The 27,157-nt window shown below is 41.4% G+C and overlaps 2 protein-coding genes across 2 annotated transcripts in view; both read left to right on the top strand.

The window, feature by feature from the left end:
* Window positions 1–744: 744 nt before the first annotated feature.
* On the top strand, window positions 745–5,806 carry LOC117498109. Its single transcript, XM_034150188.1, has 10 exons — window positions 745–780; window positions 1,113–1,440; window positions 1,538–1,683; window positions 1,930–2,224; window positions 2,689–2,840; window positions 2,921–3,203; window positions 3,333–3,469; window positions 3,816–4,059; window positions 4,791–4,969; window positions 5,050–5,806. Exons 1-10 carry the CDS (start codon window positions 747–749, stop codon window positions 5,103–5,105), a joined length of 1,854 nt encoding a protein of 617 aa, XP_034006079.1. The 5' UTR covers window positions 745–746; the 3' UTR covers window positions 5,106–5,806.
* A 4,738-nt stretch (window positions 5,807–10,544) lies between these two features.
* arhgef40 (Rho guanine nucleotide exchange factor (GEF) 40) overlaps window positions 10,545–27,157 on the top strand; it is a 41,018-nt gene continuing 24,405 nt past the window's right edge. Inside the window, exons 1-10 of the mRNA XM_034150204.1 lie at window positions 10,545–10,724; window positions 18,607–18,696; window positions 19,719–19,826; window positions 22,277–22,562; window positions 22,940–24,056; window positions 24,274–24,497; window positions 24,598–24,786; window positions 26,087–26,201; window positions 26,698–26,791; window positions 26,926–27,015. Coding sequence (XP_034006095.1) covers window positions 10,722–10,724; window positions 18,607–18,696; window positions 19,719–19,826; window positions 22,277–22,562; window positions 22,940–24,056; window positions 24,274–24,497; window positions 24,598–24,786; window positions 26,087–26,201; window positions 26,698–26,791; window positions 26,926–27,015 — 2,316 coding nt within the window. The 5' untranslated portion in view covers window positions 10,545–10,721. The remainder of the gene's footprint in view (window positions 10,725–18,606; window positions 18,697–19,718; window positions 19,827–22,276; window positions 22,563–22,939; window positions 24,057–24,273; window positions 24,498–24,597; window positions 24,787–26,086; window positions 26,202–26,697; window positions 26,792–26,925; window positions 27,016–27,157) is intronic.

Here is a 27,157-nt window from a genome sequence, read left to right as displayed (position 1 = left end):
GTGAATGTGGATTTTCCCAAAAATGTAATTAGTTGAATAAATATTTGTATCAAATCCTATCATCTTGCCTATCTTTAAAGGTGCGTCACAAAAATAAACACAGTGTTTTACGTACACATACAATGTTGCAAAACGTGCAGTATGGTGTATATGTAGGGCAAGGCCTTATGTAGCCTAAGAAATAATATACCAACAAATGTACTATGTAAAATGTGTGTAGGCTAGCAACACTTATTTATTTGTATTGAAACAACATTTTACATACTTTTCAAAACATAGGACAACATATTTTGTGGCATCATATAATCTCATTTGAAAATGTTCCAAATTGATTTCCTTAAACGTTGGAATGGGATTAACGAAGGTAAACATTGTCACTCAAGCTTGTAGACTAACTAGTTTGTAGTTCCTTAACCTAGACTTAATGCACAATTATCAACACCGGGCAAATTGTTGAGGAAATAATTACTTTCAAAATGAAAAAAAGTGAATCATTGTTGTTGATGAAAACAAAGAGGCAGTTGTTTGCATTACGCAGATGTGCATTTGGGTGTTTTTTGCTTCATGCAAACATCACTGCAAATTTACAAGTTCTCTTTTACTAAAACAAATGATCCAGTACAGTATGTGATTGGTAATGCTCGAAGGAAAACTACAAAGACAGTAGGTAAGTCTACACACTAGTTGGGGTATCAGCGTTAAACTATATTTTCATTAAGATTATTTTTACATTGACTCTGGGAGCCATGAATCCGAATCAGTACATCTGGATCCTCAATGGTAAGTCAAAGTATTACACTGTTCAATCTTTTTTTTGTGTATTATGGTATTTTATTTGCAGTTTTTAGAAAAATCTTTTTTAATTTAACTGTATCCGAATACGCTTCAAAGATAGTTCTCAAGGTCAGATGATCTACATGTTAGCAATATAACATTCAGAGAATTAATAGATCAGTAAACAACTATTCAGAATATAATAGTAGGTGCTTTTTTTACATACCCAGCCGGCACAAGTCACTATATAACAATGCAGAAATGAAAGTTCTATATGTCATTTCAACATTTAGAGAAAACCTAGTACACGTCTAACTTTAAAGTCTCCTCACTTGCAGGAATTTCCCTAATGCTGATATCCGGAGCACTGGCCGGTAAACTTCTTGATAATGTGGCACTTATGAAAGAAGCTTCCCAGTCTTCAGAGGGCAGCGACTTTGATTCTGCTGGTGGGGCAGTCGATGGGAACAAAGACCTGAAACCTGAAAAGAGATCCTGTACCCTCAGCAAAGAAGAGTCTGATCCTTGGTGGAGGGTAGACTTAGAGAATGTGTACAAAATATCTGCTGTAACGATAACCAACCGTGATGTAAATTCAAGCAGTCTGAACGGGGCTGAAATCTGGATTGGAAACTCAATGGAGACTTATGACAGCAAAAACGTCAGGTGAAACAGCTTGATACAGACGTGGTTAATACATGTGTCATTATGATCTGAAAAACGTTCTGTATTTCTCACTTTCTCTTTTCTTCTCCACGCATAGATGTGCAGTCATTTCTCACATCCCGGGCGGACGCACATTCTACTTTTCATGCAGCGCTACAGAGGGACGCTACGTCACTGTTCTTCTCCCAGGAAGCAAGAAGGTTCTGAGTCTCTGTGAAGTTGAGGTGTTTCCTGTAAGCCATGGTAATGATATTTGAAATATAATATAAATAGTGTATTTTAAAGCTCATTTGTATTTAGCTCTGGCGCAGTAACATAACTTTTCTACTTATACTTTTCTGTCAACAATGCCTTGGGTTTAAAAAAAAATAAATTCTGAAAATACCCACTCATACCTTCAATTATCACTTGATGCCTCATTGCAATGATATCATAACAGTCCGGCGACGAAGAATGGTAATCTAACCATCCATATATTTTTGTTTTCAGCAAATCCTGTATCCAACGAGGCACTGAAAGGAGAAGCCACACAGTCATCAACGCTCTCTTTCGCCACTGCGTCCAAAGCCATTGATGGAAGACGAAACTCATACTACACCAGTGGGTTTTGTAGCCACACTCTCGAGAACCAGACCGACCCGTGGTGGAGGGTGGACCTGCCAAATACATTTATAATCACATCTGTCAAAGTCACAAACAGGGGAGACTGCTGTGCTGAGAGACTGGATGGAGCAGAGATCCGAATCGGGAACTCACTGGAGAACAATGGAAACAACAACCCCAGGTAGCGACAAGAACTTCAGAACATGCATTTAAATTATATTTGAGCATTATTATTCCAGCGGTACCACACATCAACCGTACCCATTTTTAACACATGTATCAGTCACTTAGAGGATGAAAGCTAGCCTATTTGCTAGATGCTGCTAAATAATGCAATACAATAGACTGAGATCTGTTTCTATAAAACTTCTGAAAAAAAAAAGACTTTCTCAACTGCTATTTCTTCATCACAACTCAATTTCCATATTATTGTACATATCTATTCTGACCTAACCTTCTTAGCAAGTGATTTTAAAATGTGATTCGCTCTTCTTGCTGGCATCTGTTACCATGTATATATTCAGCATTAATTGAAAGAACTTTATAAAAAAAAGCATTGACATTTTTGGAATATCTGTTGTTACTAAACTCTAAAAATCTAAAAATCCACAAGATAAATATTCCCCCTACTCCCTCCACTGTCAGGTGTGCCTCCATCTTCAAGATCAGAGCGGGTAAAACCTACACTTACTACTGTGATGGAGGCAGCATGGAGGGGCGCTTTGTGAATGTTATTATCCCCGGGAATATGAAGATCCTCACCCTGTGTGAAGTGGAGGTGTATGGTGCCCCAGCAGGTACAACCGTTACTGTCTAGCTTTGATTCATTGGATCACAACAGTCCGATATTCATTAAGGTCTCTTTTTTTCACTTTAGTGGAACCTCTACAAGACGTGGCCTTCGGGAAACCAACACACCAATGTTGCGTTTGGTTCAATGGGTTTTCTGTTAATGCTGTCAGTGGACGTAGAGGTGGGATTTATGGTGCGGGACGCTGTAGCAGAGCCTCCTCTATCAATCCCTGGTGGAGAGTAGACTTGTTAGCTGAGCACAATGTTAGTGCTGTCACCATCACCAACATACGAGACCGTTCGTCTTCCCAGATTGAAGGGGCAGAGATCTGGATCGGTAACTCTCAGTCCAAAACCCCAAACACCAGGTGAGGCGTAATATTAACAATTGCAAAATTCCGCATCTCCATTTACATTTTTAGATTAAAATATGAGCTTAATGTTTTAACAGAGGTTTGTAATTCTAGTCGTCCATTGTTTTTCTCTCACACCATCAGATGTGGTGATATCTCATCGACTTCCTTATCGTACACATTCGACTGTGGCGGCATGCAAGGTCGCTACGTCGTAGTGAGCATTCAAGGACTTAAGACTTTGACACTGTGCGGAGTGGAGGTCTTTGCTACTCTGGCAGGTACGGTCCTTGAGCTGTAAAAATAAATAAAAATATAAATAGATGCTGTCGTTTTAGCAGTTATTGTTTGCTTCCAAAGCATACTGTGACATATGGCAAGTTATCTTCGTTGCAATAGCTTTAGCTGATAACCAAATTAGAAGATTTGTATTCTTTCACTCAAAGTTTAATCAGATGATGGGTGTGGATTGTTTACTCGTTGGCTTCAAGGCCAAGCACTGACTCTGTGGCTTTTAATGTTTACTCCTTTTACAGTTTGGAACCAAAACTCCCCCGGCAAGTTTAGATCAAGTCATGCCTTTATCAAACAATAATGGTAACTCAAAACAACATTCTTTCTCTGCAGTGCCAGCAGTTGTCACTCCTCCTCCTCCTCCTCCTCAACCTCCCACTGTGAGCCTGAGGCTGGGTGGCAGGGAGGTGACGGTGGTGGGAGAGAGGCTCTGCTGGTCCGACGCTCTGCTCTACTGCAGGCGTCACCACTGGGATCTGCTCAGCCTGCGCAGCCAGGAGGAGCAGAGCGAGGTGGGGGGGCTGCTGGGCCGCAGCTCTGTCCCCCTCACCGACTACGTCTGGCTGGGGCTGCGCAGGTACTCCAAAGTGTATCACCTAAAAACAACCAATAAGGACATAATATTGTGTCAATTATCTGGTTTGATTTCCATTTTTTTACATAATGGCCTCTATAAGAATCGCCCATTAAATATTTTATAATTCTAGCTCAAGTGTTTTAGGTCTAAGCACCTGAAATAGGTGCCCTTCCCTGATCTCAAATCTTAAGGATTTCAATTTTGCAAATGTACATACTCAAAACACACAGGTCCTGAAGTCAAATACTGTGTCTCCTTAATATTTGCTTTGCTAATATAACAAGACACGCACGGATGCTTTGCAAGCAGCTCTCACTGATGCCACACCCACTGACCAACCAAATTTCGCGGTGGAGCTGAAACTTGCAGTCAATGTATTGGCTTGACGATTGACAACAACTTAATCTGGCAATGAATTGTTTTAACAATTGTTGATCACATTTTCAAGTGTGAAGATTAACTGTGTTTCCATTCATTTTGAAGAAATTTGGGTTTTTTGACTGTTGTTTGGACAAAACAAATAATACTTTGGGTCTAATTCACTTTGTTTTTGACATTTAACATTAACCAATCTTAATAATTTAAAAAGAATGTGAACTGTAAACATAACTACTATCATAAAGATAAAACGTAAATATTTAAAATGGAAAAATATCTCTGTTTTAGTACCGGATACCTGCAGCTGTCGTGAAATTACAAATGTTGTCCTGTAAAATAAATCTACTTGGCAGATACATAATGCAAGACACTTGGTTCTGGATGTCTGGTGATTCCATGAAATTCACCAAATGGCCGCGAAACATCGCCCCTCCCCGTATCTCCAGCCCGTGCGGAGGCGTGGATGGAGGAGGGCTCCAGCTGTGGGGGGACCGGCCATGTGAGGAGCCCCTCAACTTCATCTGCCAATCAGGTAGGGGGGGGGGGCCTCACATCCTGCAGCATGTATTGTACCTCACATCAGAAACTTCACCTGCTCCTTCTGTCCTTCAGGTGCTGAGCTGGGAGCAAAGAGAGTGTACTTCCACAGCAGCAACACAAGCCCTTAGTAAGGGACCAAACTATTGGAAGCTGTGTTTTGAAGTTAGAAATAGTGATTTTAAACTTTCTGCACATGTTGTAAGAATAGATTAGCTAACAGAGGTGTGGACTCAGGTCACATAACTTGTACAGACGTCAGAATTGAGTCACGAATTTGAGGACTGAAGACTTGACTAAATGAAAAAGACTTGCAAATCGACTATTGATTTGTGATTTTACTTGGACATTCGCCTTTTGACTTGACAACACCAGATAACTCCCTCCCAAAAATGTAAGGATGTCCTTAAAAATGTGTCCCACAAGTAATTCATCTGAATCCAGCAATGTTTATTTCATCCCTTGCAAATTAACACTCAATTCATATGATCCATTTTTAAAACAATCAGACATCATCCAATCACGTAGCAAGAGAAAACCATGAAGAACTTGCAATTACTTTACTCAGCTGGACAAATATTCTATCGAAGCTTTTGTTTGTGTTAAAAAACGATACTGTAGTCAGCAAAAAACTAATTGCACAATGAAATTGACAGAGAGTTCATTATGCCGTGTTTAGGAATCGAAACTTTGGACAATCTTGACTTGTGACTTGGTCCCACCTCTGGTCTCAACCACCTGGATGCATTCTTTTAATGCTCTTCATATCAAACCTGTTAAGCCCCAAAGACCCCGTCGGCGGGTCCTTTTTTTCCCCACAAATTAAATTATAATTTTTTATATGGTGATAATTCAATGTAATACACCATTTGTATAGTCTGGTACCTGAAAAAGGTAAAATGGCACTGATGGAACCAGATGTACCCAAATGTGCCCAAAGCTTATTCCGCCTGGACCTTTTTTTTTGCTAAACCTCTCTAAAAAGGTCAAATTTCTTGTTTTGCCTCAACCTTGATACAGGGTACTTGTTATATGTTATACTTTGGATTTTAGTCTACCATCCCATCATTCAAGGGTGGTTTTCACTATAAGTAATGTTTTTTCTTTAGGCGGAGGTAAGAATTTACCTTTTTTTGCTATGTTCCATCTGAATTTACTCTGACTGAGAAAAATCTATATTGATTCTGACACTTCTACATCCAACTCACAGATGTAACCTTGCTTTGATAAAAGAAATTATTCATATAACCCTTTTAGAAGTTACTGTAAGTTGTAGTCATTTGTTTTGGGCATGTCATTTTCGAGCCTGAAACCTGAAAAACAGGCTCAGGGCTTAACAGGTTAAAGTCACTGTTCTGTATTCTCATTAAACTAGTTATTGCATTTATGCTGTGGTGCGTCTTGTCTTGTCTCAATTCAACAATTTTGCATGTATTTATTTAAAGTTGCACGTGAACAACCAATGTCAGATTCATAATTGATACACACCTCAACATATAAATATAAGAACTTGCATTCTTAAAGAATATATCCCTAAATATATTTGACGTATGAAATGTTTTGTCCTCAGTAAGATGCACGCAGAAGTTACTTGACTGAATATTTAATAATGATATCGCTTCAGCTGGTCTTATATTGTGGGAAAGACCTTGTTCACCACATCAAAAGTAGTTTTTTTGTTTTGTTTCTTTCCGTTAACTGTCAAGTGGGAACTAAGTATTTTTTGTAGTAAGTTTTTGTGTTGCTCTTATTTTCCTACAATGCTGTTATGATTGGCTGTGAATGAGAAAATATGAAGGACAGACCATATATTTCTATTTATTTGTTTTTTTTGAGAAAGGGTCAGATAATATAAGATAATTTTATTCTCCCTGCTCCTTTTCGGTCAATGGTGTGTTTACAGACACATGTTTTGTAAACAATTGTTATACATTAAGTAAGAACGGAACAAATCAAAATGAAATGAAATATATGCCTCGGATTAGGTGTGGCAGACTCCTGTGAGTTTGAAGGAGTTTTAATGATGAGTGTATTCATCAGTATCAAGGAGTGTGCTGTATAAACTGGAGATGGACACACCCAGAGGGAAACTATCTGGTTCTTCTTGTCCATCTTGCCAGGTGCGTACAGGACGTAATGAGTCATTCCTTCTTCCCAGCAGTGAAACAAAAAAAAAGATTAAAAGATAAGTATTAGGTAGGGCAGAGTTGTTATTGATAAAACAATAAGGACAAAAGAGGATGGGCCTTTTGAGAAAAAGCACAGGTGAAACTCATTTAATTAACACGGTTTACATTTAGCTCTGATGTCAGGTTCCTGGAATCTCGTATTGTTAGTGTTATTATAACACCTGTGTTGTTCCTACTATGACAAGTCAAACTATCCGCAGTGAGAAAAACCTACTGTGCATCCTCTGTCTGCAGCTAACTAGTGATGTGTCGGTCGCAAACGAGCCGATTCTTTTGAACGGCTCTTTGGTACGAACGAGGGGAACCGAGTCGTACTTGGTGAGAGCCGTTCTTTTTATCGTTCAATCGTTGGTCCGCACTCACTGCCTGCCACTCGCCTTAAAAAGCTTGATTTTGTTCCCCAAACGTATTCTGTGAAGACCCGCCCCTACTCTGATTGGTAGGTTTCAGCACGAGGAGTGAGATGGGGTGGGTCTTAACGGAATACGCGAGAGAGAGAAGTCATAACAAGTGGTACAGGACAGGTTGACGACGTGTTTTTCGGATGGAAAATGAGCCAAACGTGAAAACGCAGCAGCATTTGGATGCACTTCAACCAAAACCCAGGCAGTGATAAAGCGCACCATTTGTAAAGGCAAAATATCCTTTAAAGCAGGGTCAACAAATAATCTCCATCGCCACTTAAAAACACAGTATCTAATATTAAGAGTTGCATGAATTTCATTCAAGGCAAGGCAACTTTATTTACTTAAGATATACAGAGGGTAAATTCAAAGTACATTCACTGACATGAATGACATGGATGTGGCGCCACCTTGTGTCATGTTAACAATGCAGATTATTGACATTAGGTCTGGCAATACAGTCAATCATTATCCTGGTGATTATTTCGCTGATAAACCTAGTAACCCCGCCCCCTTTAAAAAAACGGCTCTTTTGAACGGCTCTTTTGAACGGCTCTTTTGAACGGCTCTTTGAAAGGAACGGAGCCATAAGATCCGGCTCCCTTCAAAGAGCCATAATTCCCATCACAACAGCAAACTCCTTTCCTTCTCTACTGTTTCATTACTGCATGTTCACACAATAAACACAGGGAGGCGCTGTTGAGCTGTTGTAGAAGATACTCCATCCCTTTACTCATTACAGCAGTTAAACCATAGAGGGTTACATTTAGCAATGGTACCAGTATGTCATGATTATGGGGCGAAAAGCAATAAAACCCCTAATAAAAAGTGAGGTATGGCCACTCAAGCCTTGATTGTGACTTCATGTGATAATATATATAAGGAAAGAGTAAGTTACCATGACCATGATGTAGTCGACAATCTCCCCTACAGGTCTACTGTAACTGGAATGCTTACATGGATAACATAGGTAACTGTGTAAAGTACATTTTAAATGCTGCATGTTGTAAATAGAGAATCAGAAATCACAGAATGAATGTTCTCTATTTTTGTCTTAAATTAGGCTATTGGGGATTAACCTGAGAATACATATGAACCCATAAAGCTAGTTTAAAGCTGAATTAATTTGCTCTTTGCTCATGGGTTCAGTTGTGTGGTGAAAACAGCAAGTAATGTTTCAATTCTATGGTTACCTCGTCTGCTAGCTTGCGCCGCTAATACAGCTGTTATCTGATTGGTTGTGTGTCAAAAGTTCAGCGATGACTGGGTCAAAGTTGACATAATTTCAACTTTAAACGCAATGATCGGTGACAATTTCGACCGATAGCGCTTCGGCCTAGTTGGACGACATGGGTCCCTCCATAGAAACACAATGGCAACGTCAATGTAGAGCCGTTTTACCACGTATCATGTGAATGCATCTTAACCCTCCTATTGTCTTCGTTTTCCCCCCTTACTTTGGTGTTCGCGGTCAAATTTGACGGGTCCTGTTTTAACTGCTATTACATTAACACAAAAACCATTAATCATCACCAAATTTCATTTAACACCCTTTCAAACTGTACATATTGTATCAGACTACTGGTATACATGAAAAACTGCAGTACATATACAAAGAATAGACACTGAACATGTATTGCGTGTGCCAGGTGTGATCCATGTGGGGGGATGGGCACATAAGAGCGGGATATGTATCAAATTGTTCTGTGTGTGTGTGTGTGTGTGTGTGTGTGTGTGTGTGTGTGTGTGTGTGTGTGTGTGTGTGTGTGTGTGTGTGTGTGCCAGGTGTGATTCACATGGGGGGATGGGCACATAAGGGGGGGAACACATCGAGAGAGTGTGTGTGTGTGTGTGTGTGTGTGTGTGTGTGTGTGTGTGTGTGTGTGTGTGTGGTGTGTGTGTGTGTGTGTGTGTGTGTGTGTGTGTGTGTGTGTGTGTGTGTGTGTGTGTGTGTGTGTTTTATCTGATCCGGATGGTTACTAATTCCATTTCTTTATGGCGGTCATAAACACCATGGGTGTTACAAAGTGGTCAGATTTGACCCGAGGACAACAGGAGGGTTAAGAATAACATATAGATTAACATTGTGTCATGAGTGACCTTCGATTCCTATTATTTCACTACATTCCGAGGAACAAATGTGTCCTTTTCAAATGTTTTAGTTTCATTTTTTTTTAATACTCTTCTCGAAGGAAAGATTTTATTGAGCTTCATTGTGGGAAAAATAGGATCTGGCGTTTTTTTTTATCTAGACCCATATTAGGGAATACAAGTCATGATATCTTGACCTCTGCCGCATCCATTTCAACCAATCTTTTAAGAATGTGCCTCCTGCGTGTTTATCAACAGTGTGGAAGTGAAATACTATATCTCTAGAGAAGCCCTTTAACCCCTGTTTAACATCAGACGGGTGGCAAAAGGGCGATTTCAGTGACCCAGCAAAAGGAATGTAGGGCCTCCTTCTTTGAGACAGTTTACAACCATCACTACTGGAGTTAAATGCATTGCGCTAAAAATAAACTATTGTTAAAAGCAATTCAACGTGTTTGTTCTGGTGTGAAATGTTAACGCTTCTCTGCTTTTACGAGACATTTTGGAGCATGTCAGTCTACATAAAGAAACAAACCTATTTTTGCAGCTGTTTGAGTCATTACAGGGATTTGCACTGAGCCTTTTGGTCAAATTAACTGAATTACGAAAGGCTTTAATTATTATCTCCCTATAAAAATAAAGGATTCTAACAATAACACATAAGAGGTTTATTTTAAGCAAGCATGGGTGGGGTAACAGCTTTTCATTGTCTATTCATTTAAAGTTACTCTGGGGGGATAAATGGAAAGTTTGAGTGCAGAGAGGGACTGTAGTGCTCTTGTTAGGTGAAAGCAAGGGGAGGGAGGTGGGAGTGTGTGGGACTGCCGGGCAGACCGAGGGGAGGGGGAAAAATTCAGCTTGGACATTCCCAGGCTGGGAAACATAGCGGAGAGTGAGAGGGGAAGAGAGGAGGACTGTTTTTACGCAGATCCTACAAAAAGAAGGACACAAAAGGAGCTAATGGAGGCTGTTTGAAAACAACTGGGAGGAAAAAAGAGAATGCAGCGAGGAAGCAAATGCAGGAAAGGAGCTGAGGACTATGTAGGAATTCCTGACTGAAGTCATGGTAAGTCTCCCTTTCTCAAAATGTAAGGAAAACCTTCCCTGGAAAATGCTTAAAGTGAAGTCAAAAAATGTAAGGAACTCCTTAAGCTCTATTTTCACTTTTTAAGTCCTATAAAAAAAAGCTGATATCATATGTGTTTTGTTTTTCATCCATGGCAACAATACTTTTTAAGTTTGGTCTACCTTAAATGTACTTTTTTTTAGGATTTGCCTATTATATTTGATGCAGATTTCTCCAAGATTTCCAAAACAGGCTTGATTTGACTTTAATTAATCTCATAAAGGCATGTGTTTGATTTAAGAAGAAGCTCCAGTCAGCAGTTACAGTTTAACCCCCAGTTTACAAAGTTGTCAAATCCCAACGGCAGTAAATCATATTGACAGGATTGAAGTAGTGTGACGTTGGTGATTTCTGTGGTAGACTTGCAGATGGAATCAAGGGCTCTCTGTTGCGACTCTTGGGATTTTGTTTACCATCCCCACCCACTCATGGTCTGATCAGTGACATACAGAGGCAGGGAGACAGGCGGATGATTTAAGCAGACACATGCACGCATATGAGAAGATAAATTGAATTAGGGGAGAAAGAGATTAACAAAGAAAGATTTGGATCATATTCCCGCTTCTGTGCATTGGGCAGGGTGTAGCAGTTTTGGCAAGAGTAAGAAAGGGAGAGCTGGAGTGGGAAAGAGAGGAATAAAGGAGGCGGGTAGGGTTACTTTTTTTATTTTAGGAGACTTGGACGGCAGTATTGGTGGTTTCGGTGATGCCGCTTTTTCCACATTGGACCAAGGAGAAAAGGGGGGAGCGAGAGAAAAGGAAAAAAAGAGAAAGGGGGAACAAGGGATGGCATGGACTTCAGGGGGAGGAAGAACATGTGCAGTACAGTTCATCTTCCTCTTTAACCGTTGGGAACGTTTAGTGTGGTAAAACAGTACCAGATGTGGACACATATAGTCACAGCAAAGTAGAGTAATGGATCATTTCTATGTCACCAGGCGTCAAAAGGTGGATGTAACCTTAACAAACCTGTGTATGCACAAAACATCATGTGTCCCAAAAGTAAAAACACTTAACACGTGTGCATTCATGCTCGCATAGGGACAAACATGGGTGCTAACACATGCACAAAGGTGTTAAAATGCATCCTACAGGAAAGTGACACACACAGCTACCTTGTGCCAAGAATATGTGGCAGAGGGTATTTCCATCCCCTCTGTCTGGTGAGCTCTGATGTTGAAACTAATGGGATGGACTAGTTTTCAAGTCACGGAGCAAAAAAAAAAATGGTAGTTTTGCCAACAGTTCAGTGTGTTTGTTTTAACCTGCTCGGAGTACCAGGCGGGTGGAGATAACAGCCGAACAATCAGGACAGGGTCAGTGATGTTGTCAATCACAGGAATTTTTATTTAACTGAGCTTCCTGTGATTGTCAAGAGTCTCTGACATAAACAGTGCAAACAGAACAGGGATGGCTACGTTTCAACGCCGCAATCGCTCATTATACATGATTCAATGGCATCTTTATTGGGCAGCCATGCATATTCTTTGTTTGTTTTCAATTTGCCTTTTATCAAGATCTTACTATGCTCCAATATCCAGCTATTACAAGCACTATGTTCACATTACCAATGGATCAGGTCACTGTGCTAAGCAACAGGTGTTCAACTCAAACTGAGCATTTTAGCGCCTTTATCTCATTGTTTTGATTTTGAGGAATACAACTTTGTGTGTTTTGGTTCACGCTAATAGCTCTCATCAACTTTGTTTTTTGCTGCAGCAGAAAGCTTTTTTTTTTAAAGTAGAAAGCCTCCAATATCAAATGTTTAAAGGTGAACGTGAAAAAGTAAAATTACTAGCCAAATTGTCCTTTTTTTACATGCAAAGCACATATTAAGTACCCAGAATGAAGGATAAACAAACAAAGGAGTGCTAACTTCTCAGTTTGACCTCCAAATGAATAGTTTTTTATCTTAAAGGGGACCTATCATGCAAAATGCACTTTTGTACGTCTTTTATACATGAATATGTGTCCCCGGTGTTCCAGGGAACTCACCAAGTGTCAGAAAACACAACCCTCTCTATTTTCCTCCATACCCAAATCTCTAAAAAAGGGGCTGCAACGGATCTGATAAAAACTGATCCAGATTTGAACACTGTCCTGACGTCACGACGGTGGCGCTACGGCTATTGGGCCAACTCCACCAATCAGGAGGAGACAGCCACGGCCATTGCCGTTCGAAAGCGCTGGAGACGCTGTAGTACATATGCCAGGCCTGTAGATGGTGCTGTTCTCACAGAATCAGCCCTTGCTAAAACAGAGCTAGAAATTGTCAAATTGAGCGAAATGAGGCATGGCTAAAATGCATGATCTGTTTGGTATTTTGAAAAAAAAAAAGTATAAATATGCCTTATATATGTATGGTCCTACACTATATTATTCAAATATAGCATGATAGGTCCACTTTAACTGTTGTCTTAGAACCTTGTTTGCCAAGCTTAGAAACGATAGTCCAAGCTACAAAAACAACAACGATTGTTCTTAAAGTTTTACTCTTCCACTAGCTATTGTATCTTGTTACATTTGTTGTTCTGTGACAGCTAAGCTAGCAAGCTAACACTCTGCTTGGCCTATAGCAAATCCTAAGCTATGCTACTTCGAGAATGCCACACACTGGGCAGACCAATAACGCCAATAAATGTGACACAATAACACGCACGTTTGTCACAGACGATAAACTGACAACGAACGGAGGCCAAATGTGTGAAATCTGCTGTCAAACTCGCCTTCACTCAATTCAGCCACAGACTGAAGCACTTAAGTAGTCTCAAACAATCTGTAAAGAAGATGTTTGACCCAATGAAGGTCAGGTTGGATAATACAGGAAGATATAGGAAAGGAAATTACTCTCAGGCCTCTCCTTTTTCATCCCCACTTCCCTTTGTCTGCTTCCCCCCCTATTTGTTTCTGTTCCCTCTTTCTGTGTCGACATCTCTCTCATTTTTGCTCCTAATCATGTCATCCCCTCCGAGCTCCTTTCTGCTCTAACTCTCTTCCTCTGTCCTCCTTGTAACGTTTGGGTCTACATCTGGTTTTCATCATGGTCGCTGCTCGTTTCCCATCGATCTCTCCCACCGGTCAGCCCTCCTTCTCTTTTCCTTTTCTCTTTTCTGTCTGGCTCTCTGTCTCTTTTCCAATCTGTTTTATTAATTCACTGACACTTCAATGAGCTGAAGTGACAAGAAGGACAGTTCAAGGACTACATGTGCACTCCAAAAGGACTTGATTCATTCCACCTTGTCTTTTCTATTTTATGACTATTTGTTCTGTCCTTGTGTCTGACATCTCTTTTATCTCTACAGAAGACCACTTCTTATTTTTTCCATTTCAGTCTGCGCACACGAGAGAAAGACAGGAAGTCTGACGCAAGTACAGTGTGACATACCCTGTTTCTGGACTGTGTGTCCAAATTTAACACAAACAGGAGGATACACATTCATTCACACCCTACCGATTGTCCTCACCGACATGTGTCGTATGAACACGGTTACTTTTTTCCATTACAATGTTGCGCTTAACTTAGCGTAAGGGTTGAGATGTGCTACTTTGCATTAAGACTCTTAAGATAGCAGACAATGCATGGTTCTTCAGAAAAAACAACAATTTGACTCCAAACTGTACACTTTCTCCCAGAATGACATGCATTTGTACAAGTCTATCAACCTATTTAACACATCTGAATACATCTATTGTGGAAGCTATTCTTAGCATGCCTAAATAAATGCTAAGAATAGTCATGTTTCCTGTTAAGCTCCTGACTCCTGACTCTTCATAATCTTTCTTGTTTGGTTTCATTCGCTGATAATGTGCGTACAAGCTATAGTTCCCCAAATGACATTGGGTACATTTGCTGGAAAATTTGCAATAAATGAAAATAAGGCCTTTACTCAAGATTCCTCAAATCTCATTTATTTTATACTCACAGATTTGTGACTTAAAAAGTAAAACACCCGAGTGCATTAGTGTTCAGAATCCAATTAAAGAATAACTGAATTACACCTATTGTACCTTAAGAAAACGGCACCAGATATTTACGTGAGAGGCTGACTGTCTTGGAGTCAGAAAGGAAATCTAATTTACAAATGTAATCAGGGCTGCTTCATTACATGAGCACGTATGGGCCTCTGATCAAAAGCAAGAGTGACTAACTGCATTAGATGCACCGGTACTGTAAGACCTGAGTTAGATAGAAGACGTTTTCTTTGGTTTGGTGGAAAGCAGCATGGCTCTCCCCCTCCCTCCGTTAGACATCATTCTTAGCGTAATTGAGTGATTGTGCTTCCAGACTGAAATTCCATATCTTTGGATTTTACCAATGGAATATCCTGTTGAACGGTTGTGTGTACATGCATGCAAACACAGTGAGAGCAGTGGAAGTTAAATGTGAGGGTTAGGGGTGGGCTTGTGGCATAAATTGCACATTGCACATCCAAACTAAATATTGTTGCAGGCGAGCTAGCTTGTCACTAAGTGAGCTGCATTCGGTTCAGCTACTTCAACGTCTTAATATGAGCTAAAACATTAAATAATATGATGCTAATAGGACATACAGTGGTTTAAGTCCTATTTGGACCAATATTTTAATAAATGAATGGCGCATGGAGTTGTGTTTTCTGGCACAAGCCGCATATTTGATCCCGAGGGGGTTTATTGAGCCAATTGGGCTAAATTTGAAGAGTTTTTCCCCATTTGTCTTGTGTCTAAAACACAGTGTTTAAATTAAGAGGCATTGGGCACAAATATATTGGCATTTACGGTCCGTATAATAATACATAAAGAGCTTTGCCTTTGGGAAAACACATTCTTAAAGAACGTCCACCATGTTTCTGCTTTAATATAGTGTTGTGTTAAATTAACTCATGTAGGATGCATTATAAGGGCTTTAGACTAAGAGGAAGTTCCTGCAGGCTTGCCATGCAATCCCCTGAACCCCCTGCTGTGCTTTTACAAGACTCAATATGCTCTGTCAGTGAGCCAGAAGGCTGTTTAAACCTCTTTTACAACCTCTGCACCTATTACAACCTGCCCTCTGACAGACAGTTGTTTACCATAGTCCACGCATTGAGATACTTCCTGTCTATGTGATGTACTCGCCAACTCTAAATAGCCCTTTTTAAAATAATGCAAAATGTGTTTTCTGTTACAGCAGTTGAGAAGAATAGTGTGCACTTTGCATAACCATGAAGGCAATGCTGTGTATTGTTCGAGTCACGAATATCTTTCCATTTGTTGCTTGAATGTAACTTGTTTCAAATGCATTGATGTGCTTTTTCTAGCTTGTTTAATGTAATGACATTTAAGAAGGTTAATCACTCGGAAACTCGAAAGACATGCCAAGCATCTGGCAAAGTTTTCACTTGCGTTAAGATAAATAGGAACCATTAATTTTATCCTTTAAGTGCATTTTATTTGTGGCTTTGGAAAGCAAGTTTTGTTTACTTAAAACGCCAACGCACTAACATGGAACTGCTCAGCTTCTGGAAAACTGAGCTGCAACATTTATGTATGTTTTCTCCGCTTCTGTCCAAAATGCTCTGTTACTATGGAAAAATAAAGCTGTGTGAGTTTGAGCCCGGTTGTGCCACCCTGCAGTTGGTCCCATAAGAGCTGAAGTCACAGTTGAAAAATGTGCTTTGCAGCCAAGAGTGGATGGAAACAGAACCTAACATCTCTGCTGAGTGACCCTGAGCTACCTTACTAGAGCAGGTCTAAACTGTAGATCTGTTTTTGGCTTCATTACAAAAGAGTCATGACACAATCTCAATTAGATTGGTTCTTTATAAGTCTCGCTTTCACTATGCAATCTTCCACTTTGTACGACTTCACTAGATTTACGAGAAAGGAAACGCGTCAACCATTGGGCAACCAAAACAGGAAAAGGAAAGTGCTTTTGTTAAACGAGGTAACATCAGGAGCTATCCTCAATTTCCAAAGAGTACCAGAAGAAGAAATGCGGAAGAACCAAAGAAACTGTGGAAAAACAGCTTGTTTTGTGCATTATTGCTAACTTTCTTCCAATGAAAGTAGCTAGCACAAGCTCAAAAAAGTCCCCAAAAGTAGTTTTTATCCTGATTAGTTAAAAAAGATGCTTTATCTGTCACTAATAGTACGCTTTGAGGGTCCGATTCAGTAGTCTTTGCAGCAGTGGTGCCAACAATAATGCCACTTGGACACAATGGAGGGAACAGTTGTCTACTGTTAAGATTCTTGCTCTGTTCAAAGTCTCCCAGTGACTTTTTGCTGTTAGCCTCTTGTTACCCTCCTAATCTCCCTGTCTCGTCCAGACATGGGTCAAAACACACTAGTAAATAAGTCCTGACATTTGTTTTAACCTTAGACAGAATATCTGATTTATTTTTGTAAGGGCATTTCAGGCAAAGTAGGAAAACTTCAGTACTTTGTTGTTTGTAATACTCATTCTATCCTCCTCTGTGGCTAACCCCAAACCCTCTGTGTACACAAACCAAACCCAGAGAAAATAATGTTCAGTACGGTTGAACTTAGGTCTTCTTCCATAAACCCCCGCACAACCACCAGCTCATTCCCTCCTGGCCCCTTCTCTTTCTATCAACTTTTTGTTTTTCCGTACACTCTGTTCTCCCATTCTGGGATTTCTCCCATGTCTTTCCATCCATCCTGCTCGGGGTTCTTCTCGTTATTCGAGACAATATGCCGTCTGTTGAAGAGAATCCCGACGTAATTGTTGTCAGATGACATTCAACGAGTCGGATGGAGGTGAAACAAAAAAGTGAGGAGAAGAAGCAGATGGGAGGTTTGGGAGGAAATGTGAACGGGTGGGAGAGAGAGAGAGAGAGAAGTTGAGGGGGAAACAAAGTAGCTGGTTGCCATGCCAACACTCCATGTATAAAAATAAACACTGTGTTGCTCGCTCTGCTCTGTCACACTCTGATGTGTGTGTGCAAGGTTATGGTACCTATAACACTGTATTTTGTTACATTTACTAGTTACATGTAATACAAAATGCAATCAGGAGCGTAATCTAAGTATCACACTATAAATAAATGTAATCTGATTACTTTCCGTTTCTGTTGGATTATCTAAATATCAAATGCAAATCAATACAATAGTTAAGACATATCAATAAGATGTGTTTTATTCATGTAGTGTATTCTGTAAGACAGCAACAATTGGTCATCTTAAATTAAGGCTTGCAGAATATTATAGTTTACAAATGCTGTTTTAGTTGAAAACTTTGATTAAAAGTTATTGTTTAATAATTCAGGTGTCCATCAACTGCATTACAAAACTAAATTTAAAAAAAAGACTGAAGGTAGCAACCAAAAAAAAAAAAAAATTAGATTCAGGCAGTACGTCTACCTATAATATATATATATATATATATATATATATTTATTTTGCAATAAATGTTTTGTTACATTGTAATCCTGCTATTAATCACAATTGTAAAGAATGTAGAAGTTATCTGATTACATCCTTTTTTGTGTAACTGTAAGTGAAAACTGTTACCTTTTTTTGTGACCTCATTATATAATCCGTTACTCCCCAAGCATGTGTGTGTTCAAGTAACTGTGTGTGTGTTTTAAGGTTATTATGTTGCAGTGGTTTGACTCTTTTGTTCTGGGGGTTCCTACATGTACTGGACCTTGGAGGAAATGTTTGACACTCCCCAGACCATACAACAGGAAGTTGAAAGGAGAATGTGTGTGTATATTTGACTCTGTGTTTGTGTGTGTCAGCAAAAAGCGAGACAACCCGGCTGTTAAACACAAAACACAGACATTGAGAGTTGACTCAGCGTCCGGTTATGGATTAACCCTTCCTTACCACCTTTGTGTTGTCAGGGTTCGGAGGCGATGGAGGACTGTGTGCAGGGGGCGCTCTCATCGCTGTACCCTCCTTTTGAGAGCACCGCACCACCCCTCCTCTCCCAGGTACATCGCACACACACACACACACACACACACAAACACACACACACACACACACACACACACACACACACACACACACACACACACGCACACACACACACACACACACACACACACACACACACACACACACACACACACACACACACACACACCGTTGCAGAAATAAACAGGGGAATACAAATAATGCAGATTCAATTAAATGATAAGGTGAAGTTGGCGAGGCGATATTTTGTGCAGATAACGTTTCTTCCCCCAGATAGTCACTGCTGCAAGAAGCCAAACATTAACAACATCTAGCTAGCTGGTTAATTAGAGCCAAACCCTCTTCCTCCAAGCAGGAAGGTGCAAACTATTTCTGCTTTTAACTCATAATAACATGTCAGCTTTAATGAGAAATGAGAAGTAAGCTGTAATCATTATTTTGTACTCATTTTAACACCATATTTGTACTTTTTTGGTCTGTCCTGTTTCAATCTTGCTCTGTACCGCAATTTGGCTCTGCATTGTATAAAAGGAGCTATATAAATAAAGCTAGACTAGCAATCTCTTACTGGTGCACTGTGGGAACTTTTTGTCTCAAACTTAGCACTACACAGCTTTGTTTCCCTTTAAGCCAGTGGGCCTTTGATCATGTGTTTTGGGTCTTTCTTTCGGCCCATTTATGGGAATATGGTAATCAGTTTGTTCCTAGTCGCCATGTAGCTCACAATCTAATTTATTTGTTGCTATGGATAAAACTGCTTAATGGATTGATGAAATACTATGGACAAAAGGAAGCAGCCTTTCTGATTACATGCTGTCTGGGTTGATGAAATTCCTCTGCTCTTGAGCAAATCAAACCCTTGGTACACCCCAAAATGCATGGCAGCAGCTGAAACACAGGCTGATCCTAGTTTAAAGGTTTCCCCCAAGCACGAATGATATGTCAGGCCTACATAATTGTGTTTTCTAAATCAACAAATCCACTGACTACAACTGCATTCACTTGTGTTTTTACCCCTCTTTGTATACTCATTCAGGTCTTTTCAGTCCTGGAGTCGACCTATCAACACGACAGTCTTCGCTACCTCCTGGACTATTTCGTTCCCGCCAAGCACCTCCTGCACAAACTCCAGCAGCACGCCTGTGTGAGTTCCAAATGAACAAACACAGACGAGAACACACACAAAGCTGTATAATCAAAAGCAGAATCATCTGTCAAATGCAAAAAAGTATCATGCGAGTAAACTGTCAACAATTTTATGTGCCTAAACTGGCAGAGCAGTTTTTAAGTATTTTGGGGAAACCAAGTCCCTGCACATGTTTGCAAGCATTTTATGGCAAGTCAAAGTCAAGTTGAATACCAGTTTCAAATGTTATCAGCCTGTTTAATGACTGTTAAGGGAAACTTAACAGTTCTACGATTAACATTGTGGAGAAAATTACTTGTTTTAGGTCAGGGCAACAAAATGCCTTAGTTAGGTTTAGGAAAAGATCATGGCTTGGGTTAACATGAACATAACGTAACTTAAAATAGGCAAATGTGTTTGGGATCAACCATAGAAATGGATGATAACCGCCTAATGAACCTACTAGTCCCAGTGCCTTTTGACATGAAGACACTGGTGCAAAGTAAAAGTTCAAGGCTTTTATAATTTGACACATGTGTGACCCTGTACCCATTACTCACTGCACTGTGGAGGGTCGAGTCTGCTCCAAAACTCTAGCCGGCTGCTAACATGTGTGAAAGTGGCTGGGGAAATTTGAGATTTACAAACCGTTGTGACCCGAAGACAAAAGAGGTGGTTTTCCTGTCTCAGAAGCTCCAAAGAATTTGTGAAATACGGAGGAACGAAGCACGAATTAAAGAGCTCTGGTTTTAATTTAAACACCCACATGCAAAAAAGCGAATTCATGTAAATAGTATAGTATGCACATTCATGTAATTGACTTAGTGCAATCAAATCTCTCACGCACGAAAAAAGTCGATCGGATGAGATGTGACATGTACTTAACTCAAATCTCTGAGGTTTATACTGAACTGCATTCCTTTTATTTTATTTTCCACACACAAAGATATACAACGCACACTGTTTAGCCGAGCTCGGAGGCTAAGAGCTGTCTCATATTTCTCTTTATACAGTTTTCCTAGACTTGCACACACTCACACACATGCATGTGAGCAAACTGTGTTTTCATTGTCGCTATGCGAGCTGCCTGGGACGGGAGTTAGACTGTGAGTCATGACAATAATGCCTTCCATGTGTCAGCGTTACTGCTGTGAGAGCAGGAGAGAGCGAGAAACAGAGAAGTGGTGGGAGTAGAAGGAGAGAATTAACATGGAGTTCATTTACCGTGCCTGCATGCATCTGAAAAAAAAAAGAGGAGATGCTGGAGGTCGCGACTATAGTAGACTGATTGAGGAATTTTTGTGAAACGGGAGGTGCGGAAGAAGGAGCAAACACTGGGCTACTCTGAGGGAGTAAGTATGAGAAGGGGGGAGGCCCAGAGGACACAGGGAGTTACAGAATGTGGACTGACTCAAAACAGACAAACTTTTTAAGAGAGGAAAAGTCACACGTGCTTTTGAACGCTCAAACCCACCCTTACTGTAGCTTTCCCCATCTTTCGTACGGCAAGAAAACAGGCCTACAAAGGAAGGAATTGAATAAGGGACGAAGGTAGAAAAAGGAAAGATGGAGGAGAGGTTGCAAAAGGAATATAATTTGATCACGTCTCGTGAGTCTGGAGGGCACGGAGGGGGGAGGGAGCCGCCGAGAGCCAGTCGATTAGACGTGACTGGGAACAGCAGAGAGACGTTTATACCTCAGACTCCAAAAGAGATAGAGAAAGATAGGATATAGATCTGACACGGGATTGATCAGGGTGGGAGTAGCATTTGTGTTTTTTCCACACAGATCAGTTGATTAATAGTGCAGGGGATTACACTCGAGGCCTCCTCTCCTTCACCTGAATTCATTCTCTGGTAAATGCTTTTGTTGCGGGACTTTCTATTTTTAGACAAGGTTATTTGGAGAGCTTGATTTGAATTGATTTCCTCAGTCTCGCAGAGCTACTTGATGTGTTTTCCGCTAATGAAACAGAGGACTGTTTCAACAGTGGCTGGCTTTTGTGAAGAGTTGGCCAACTGCATGTTTCCATCTGACTCACACCGACTCTCTGCAGCTATCCAGAGTCTTCTCACTATGTCATGCCACCTAAGCAGTTTTACACTTTAGAAAGCACTGCGTGAGTCACATGTCGGAGTTTTGTATGTGGCACTGGCGTTGGGCCAGTTGAGCGTTGTGAAAAGTGTTGACTGGTGCGTTATCAGTTCTAGAAATTCGACTCATCTGGATGCCAATTGCAACCATGCAGTCAGGCTCCAACTGGCTCATGCGGGCTGTGGTTATGCTAAGCATTAAATAGAATCGTTTTTGACAAGAGGGTACTCTAAAGGGGAGATTTCTAAAGAGCAAAGAGGATACTTCATGCACTAACAAGGTACAGAGAGAAGATAAGATAGAATTGTATGCAAATGAAGGTTTCATGTTTTAATTCATACATCCATCACACTCCCTTTCTCCTTCTTTTTCAGTCTCAGTACCTGGGCTGCTTGTTCCTGCACTCCGGCTGGCCTCTGTGTCTAGGCGAGAAAGTGGTTGTGCAGCTATCCACGTTGGACTGGAGGATCCTGCGCAGTAATGACTTCTACCTGCAGGTGGTGCCCTTCTCTACACGCTGTCCACGGCTGGCCCTAAAATGTCTGGCTCATGGGGGACGCACCGTTCAGGAAATATTGGTACCCGAGTCGCAGCACCCTCTTGTGTTCACAACTGAGTGGCTGCACAGCATCAACAAAGAACGAGGTCACAAAAGAGAAGGTAAGGAAAGTATGACACGTACTGTAAGTCCGTCCACTTTCCGTTTCTGATAATAGATTAGGAAGTATGCAATCAGGTTTTAGGGGAAAATGATTAACACTTTGTAACCTAACCAGTAAGTCATGCTTGTGAAGAACACTATACTTTAAACAGAGGTGTGAAACAGATGGCCTTAAGAGTTTATGACCAGGGGTGGCATGTGGAAGGGCAACAAGAGACGGGAGAGATATACGAGGGTCAGATGGTGTTGAAAACAGTAGAGCTAAGAAAAAGCCAGCAAAAGTCTAATTTGGAGGTCACTTTTTTTTACATAGTTATATACCCTTTACAAATAAGCAAACTTGAAACTCACTTGGTCGTTTTTCATCCTTGCACAGTTGGAGGAGGACTTGACACCTGCCTGGTCAGTACGTGTGACGGTGTGGTTCGACTTCCGTGGAAGGAGGTCGTTTACCCAAAATTCATCCACGACCCGTCTGAGGAGCTGATGTCCAACCTTGAGGGGCCAAAGACCAAGCGCCTGCCCAGTGAGGGGGGCAGCAGTCTTGGGGGCTGGGGTGGCTCATCCTCCGGAGAACTGGACTCCTGGTCCTGGGACGAGGAAGAAGATGACGGCGTGGACTCTGAACCTGCGCGTCCCAGGCGAAGGCGCAGCGAGGACGGGCTCGGGCGGACAGCGAGGCACCCTCAGCTGGACGGGGACTATGTGGAGCTGATGGAGCCCAGACTGGGTCCTGATGGAGGGGTTGACACAAGGCAAAGATACCTCGAGATGCACGGAATTAATAAGACAAAGACATTGCCGTTGTGCCGGAGAAGTAAAGCCATCAAACTCAGGAAGGGAAGAGCGTGGGGATACGGGAGACTTGAAGGGTCAGGAAGCTTTCGAGCTGCCAAAAGAGATCTAGTTACCCCAAAAGGGGACAGTTTACCACGTCGGACTTCACCAGGAGTCACCGAACCTTGCAGAAGCAGACGGTCTTACTCCTCTTCTGTCCTTGACTCAGATGAAGGAGATAAAACAAGTAGAGACTCTGAAGGCCTGGAAAGCAACCGGCTATATCATGACGGCCTGTTCAAAGAGAGGAGGCCCGGTGTGGGGAAAGAGAGAGACAGCAACAGCCTCCCACAGCCGTGCAGAAACAGCGGTAAAGACTCAGAGAGTGGCGAGAGTTTTGTCGCAAATGACTTGGCAAATGACAAAGTTGGGCATGTCATCGAGGGTCACTCGGATCACGGATCTCATTCTCACTCTGTTTTCGAGGATACAGATAAACCACTGAGCGCAGACAGCGATGCCACCACCCCGACATCAGACGCAACAGAAAGATCATTCAGTGGAATTTTAGAAAGTAGAGAAACTAACAAAAGTGGATCCAAGGTGACAAGTTCATCCAACCCAAAGGTGACAGAGGGAAGGGATGACGGAAAGATGGAGGACAGTGTCAGTCCCAGAGGAAAGGAAGTTAAAACTGCAGGATTCAGAGCACCAAGGTAAACATTTATTTCTCATGGGCACTCCTTCTTTTCATCTTCACATTCCCGTATGAAAGGACAGATCAGTAGCACTTTGGTGCAACTTTGTGCACACATATAGGCCTGAAATAGTGGTACCAAAGACACCTTGTAAAACCATTCTAATGGACACTATGTCCAAAAAACAAAGAAAGTTATTAACTGTCATTAATACATGCCTGTGCTTTGTCTCTAGGAGGAAGAGGAAGGGTAAGGGGGCCAAAGGGAGGGCTAGGTCTGGTGGTCGTTCACACCACAAGGGATCAAAACAGCAGGGCAAAGCTGCTCTACCAAGTCCTAACAACTGCTCTGCTTTAACTAAACTGCCAATCGTAGACGAGAACAAATCTGAGCAAAGAAAACCGACAGACGAACCATCAACCGACAAGGGGACGGGCGACAGAAGGAAAAGCAGTGCAGGTTTGAAGATATTTAATGTTAATCCACGAGCATCGGATCTTTAAAGGTTTAAAGTCCTAGACAACAGAATATTTGCTCAAACCTTTGTGTCCCTCAACAGAGAAAGAAGCCCAATCTTTGCCTATCTGCAACGGCCAATCCGGCACACCCTCACTCAACCACTCTAATGAGGAGGCGGCGTCAGGAGACACAAGTCCTGACCAAATAAACGGTGTTACATTTAAAGAGCCTCCTCTGCTCAGGGAACTGGAAAAAGAGCTTCTCCAGTCAGGGAAGCTGAAGTTGACAGGCAAGTTCATTTCATGTGTTGACGTTCAGTACATATAATGGCGCGTTTCCACTACACGGCCTCGCTCGGTATGGCTAGGCCTCGTTAGGACTGGCTCACTTTATGGCGCATTTCCATTACAGTTTAGAAACTGGGGTAGTATCTATAGTAACGCAGTGTAGGCGGAGCCGTGACGTCATCTTCAATGAGAACCCCAGAAAAACAACATAGCCGTTAGCTGTTAGCACTCAGAGCTCACAGCTCCTCATATATGTTCAGAAACTAGACAAAAGTTAAACAAGTACAAACCACAGACTGCCTGTGTCATGGTGAATACAGTCGCTGGTTTATTTATGTCTGTATAGGCCGTTGTTCGGAGTGTGGACGGTCGGAGCATACTGCGTTAGCTTAGCCAATCTCCATTTAGAAAACACGCATTTTAAAAGGTTTTTCGCCTGCCGTCTGTCTGCAGACTTGTCAAAGCATTAATTCATGGTTTTTACTAACCGGTATCAGTATGTTGTTACTTCGGCATCATTTTGAAACGTGTATTACAATTAAATCACGGTCAAATATGTCCAACTTGTTGTAGTTGTAGCCCCCTTGCCAGAGATGCTCTCTCTAGTTTAGCATACTCAGCCCGACTCAGCCTCGTTGTCTCTGGCCCTAGACCCACGATTTTATGAGGCCAGAAAAACTGTGAATTAGGACCCGCCGGCCGGTACTAGGCCAAGTGGAAACGCAACCAAAGACGGGCCGCTGACGTCACAGCCCTCTTAAACCGTGCTCCGCGCTGTAGTGGAAACGCGCCATTAGTGGGCTAGTCTTTACCTCTAACCTTAGGATTGAACAGCATTTTGCTTAAAAAAATCACAGTTCTTTTCAGTTCAGAGTCAGAAATCATGATGCAGATACTGTTAGACTTAGTGTGTCTTACATAACTGTATAACAATATCTATACTGTCGATAAAAGCCAATGACTTCACTAAAGACTCTAGGAAAATGATGCACATTATAACTTTATCCTTGTAATCATCACGCCTGGAAGTTTTCTTAAGTATTAAATGCAATCCAGTGGTATTTCTCTGTACATTTTATGTTTAGGGAACAGGCAAAGGTAATAGGTTATTTGGCATGCGTTTTCATGGTGCAGGTTTGATGAACTGTAAACAGATTAAATAAGAAAAACAGAGCTGAGGTGTTGCATTAACTTCCTGCTGGTAACCCTCAGAGCATTATGGGAACTGGAGGACAGATACTAAATAAAACAATGCAGCAGACTTTCTTATCAGTGTTTAACCTGATGTTTTACCGACCACAGGTACACTGGACAGGTTGGGACGCGCTCTGGTTGTCACGGAGACAGATGCATCAGATGAGAGCTTCTCTGAGGAGGACATGGCCCGAGTCCTGGCCTGCTATTACAGAATCACTCGGTAAGGCTGCATCAATAGTGTAGTTTTACGCAACTCAATCACAAACCTGTAGAACCAAAAGTGCTTCATAAGGTTCGTGTTCAACCTCACTTTGTTTGTGTTGCTGACTTGGCAACATGCAGCAAAAGGTGGGGCAGAGAAAACACAGCATGTGCCAGAAAACCCTGAAAACCATAACAAACGGATTCAGAGTCAATTTAGCAAACATCTTTCAGCTTGCCAGTTTACTTGGCACACGCACCACTCGTCTGTTGCCGACAGCAAGTCTGAACAAAAGCCCTTCAGCAGGTTTTGGAAGACATGATATGAAGTTTAATGTTTGTTAAATATAGATGTCACCCTTACTGTCAATACAAAAATATCTTTAATTGGTTTAAATCTTTTTTGAAGAGTAGGCATTTATATGTTACCATTGCTGGTGTCTTATTTTAGAATAAAACTATTCTTCTCTAACTGCTGCTGCATTTTGTATCCTCTCTTCCTCCATCCCAATCAGGCCTGCAGCCAAAGAAAAGGGCCTCACAGTGTTAATGGACGGCAGACGCTCTCCACCCTCCGCCCCCTGCCTCTCTGCTCTTAAATTGTTCCAGGTGAGACAGAAAAGAAACCTGTTGTTTAGCCAAATGTGCTTAATGTTTGCTTGTGCTGCTTCTATTTGCCTGCAGATGTGACAAAGTAGCTCCAACACATGTGTTTCCTGAGTCTGTTTTTCATGTGTTTCCAGGTGTTGGTTCCTGGCGGTCTTGGATCTGTTCTGGTTTTGGTGGATGAGCAGCAGCAGGAGTCCCTTTCGTATAACGTGGAAGGCGCTGAGGTGACTTCATTAAAATCACATGTTTACAGTTTATCATCCAGCCTACACACGGCATTAGCGATTTCCTTCTGGTTCGGTTAGCTTTAATTATTTTATTAGCACGGTAGAACACCCACATGACCTTATAAAAAACACTTTGTTA

This window comes from Trematomus bernacchii, unplaced genomic scaffold, assembly GCF_902827165.1.
Source record: "Trematomus bernacchii unplaced genomic scaffold, fTreBer1.1, whole genome shotgun sequence".
In the NCBI taxonomy this organism is placed as follows: Eukaryota; Metazoa; Chordata; class Actinopteri; order Perciformes; family Nototheniidae; genus Trematomus; species Trematomus bernacchii.
Note: the sequence above shows the minus strand (reverse complement) of the source record. Positions and strands in the feature narration are given on the sequence as shown.